At 39.0% G+C, this 2,122-nt stretch overlaps 1 protein-coding gene across 1 annotated transcript in view; it reads right to left on the bottom strand.

Annotated features, from left to right (window-relative positions):
• Positions 1–2,122, bottom strand: part of LOC107573505 (deleted in malignant brain tumors 1 protein-like) — a gene marked incomplete at its 5' end in the record, with an annotated part of 22,907 nt that overhangs the window by 1,581 nt on the left and 19,204 nt on the right. Inside the window, 3 exons of the mRNA XM_016259942.1 lie at positions 72–155; positions 254–427; positions 527–841. Of these exons, the coding sequence (XP_016115428.1) occupies positions 72–155; positions 254–427; positions 527–841 (573 nt within the window). The remainder of the gene's footprint in view (positions 1–71; positions 156–253; positions 428–526; positions 842–2,122) is intronic.

Here is a 2,122-nt window from a genome sequence, read left to right as displayed (position 1 = left end):
ATAGATGAACATCAACTGTCTGACAGACTCTTATTAATGGTATTACATTAGACTGATGGCTCATGTCTCACCTCTCTGAGTGAAGTGATTGTGTCTGTGCTGAATCTCCTCATAAACGGCCTCAGTCGTCGTCCTGTGTCTCCTCTTAGAGAGAGCTGTGAGTGTAGACAGACAAACCTGCTGTCAGTTCACAACACATGACTGATCACACACTGAATAAGACACAATATGACAGTCTCTGGATCTCTCCTACCTCTCCTCATCACTCTGTTCTGCTGAATCAGTATAAGCAGTGGCACTAAGAACAGTAAGAGCACAACTCCCAGAACAATCACAAGCACTGGGGGGACGGAGAGAGATGCTGCTGGAGGAGTTTGTGGAGGAGTGACTGATGATGTTGTGGCAGGAGTAGTGGACACTAACACATCTGGCAAAACAGACACAAACACATTAACAATAATGCAAATGACTGAATAAACACTCAACTATTATTAAAACTAAAATTATCACAAATTTTTGTTGTGACCTGCACAGGTGAGTCTAACAAGCTTCTTGCGTGAGCAGTCAGTGTGGTTATTCAGGGAGAGAAGACAGTCCCACAGGTGAATCTCATTCCCTCTGCATTCAACTTTGTTCATCCACACAACACCTTCACCAGCACCAAAGACTGAATTCCCATCAGCCCTCAGTGCTGCTCCACAACCCAGCTGCCTGCAGACCACCTGAGCATCGCTGATGTCCCACTGATCATCACAGACTGAGCCCCACACAGCGTTATGATACACCTCCAGCCTCCCAGAGCACCGGCCCTCCCCTCCACTCAGTCTGAGAGGAACATGATCTAAAACACACATCAACCAGCACTGACTAGCATCGGCACATTTACAACAAAACACACCCTGAGCCAGATGTACTGTACATATTTGAAAAATATATTTGGAAAATAAGGCTTACGTTAACTAAAATAATATATATATATATATATATATATATACTGTATATTATGGGTGTAACGGTTTAAATATGACAAATATGACAGTTCGGTACGTGCCTCGCTTTTAACCTCACGGTTCGGTATGATTTCGGTACAGCAGGGGGAAAACTAAACTTTTTTTTTTTTTTTTATGGTTTACTGAACAAGTTGCTCTTTCTTTAAATACATTCAGATATAGTTAAATTTTTCTTAGTGATAAAAATCTACCTCAGCTTATGCTTAAAACTATAGGGAGCCCTTTTATATTATAAGGTTACAATTAGGCCTAACAACTTAACCCAAACTTAAATTTAATTGCTATTTATTTTTAAATAGATGATCAACACTCAACATAAAAAATAAATAAAATAAAATAAAAAATTGTATGCAAACATGTAAATTGCACATAATGCAGTTTTTAAATTAACTTATAAATAATACAATTTCTAAGCTATTTGTTAAAATATATTCAATTACACAATGGCTGTCATAGCATGTTTCAAAACAGATTAATTTAAACATACTGTACATTAAGTAATTAAGACTAACAGGTTTAGTAAAATATAATGAGTAGATGGTGTAATATTTCGCAAAATGCTTCTCTCTAGACTTCATTTCTAGTGAACGAGCTGTGGACACTGATGACTTGCTGAGATAAATTAAATGCTACGTGACATTTTATTTCCACGCTATATTGTTGATGTCTTTCCGCGGTTGAAACACTGATTGAGCAATCACATGAGGCATGAGATGTTCAGTCATGTTTATTCGCGTAAAAAACTAGTAGTACAGAGGAAGGAATGACCGCGTTCACTCGCGCTCCGCTCTGCACAAATCTGCGGGGCGTCACGGCTCAGACACCGGAACCGGAGCTGATCTCGGCCGCTCTAGTCAGTGCTTGTGTTGGGATTATCCCAGCACGTTTCTGAACCGTCCCAGAAGCGGCTCTCTAAGGCGTTTATACAGCGATCTGTCATGCCACATAAAAGACGGTCAAAACGCCATTTATTATTTGAATTTTGAAGAAGAAGAAAAAACAAACAAACTGTATTTGTGCGGTACACATGCGTACCGAAACGGTTCGGTACGAATACGTGTACCGTTTCACCCCTAATATATATATATATATATATATATATATATATATAT

Source organism: Sinocyclocheilus grahami, unplaced genomic scaffold (genome assembly GCF_001515645.1).
Source record: "Sinocyclocheilus grahami isolate Dianchi unplaced genomic scaffold, SAMN03320097.WGS_v1.1 scaffold1963.1, whole genome shotgun sequence".
In the NCBI taxonomy this organism is placed as follows: Eukaryota; Metazoa; Chordata; class Actinopteri; order Cypriniformes; family Cyprinidae; genus Sinocyclocheilus; species Sinocyclocheilus grahami.
Note: the sequence above shows the minus strand (reverse complement) of the source record. Positions and strands in the feature narration are given on the sequence as shown.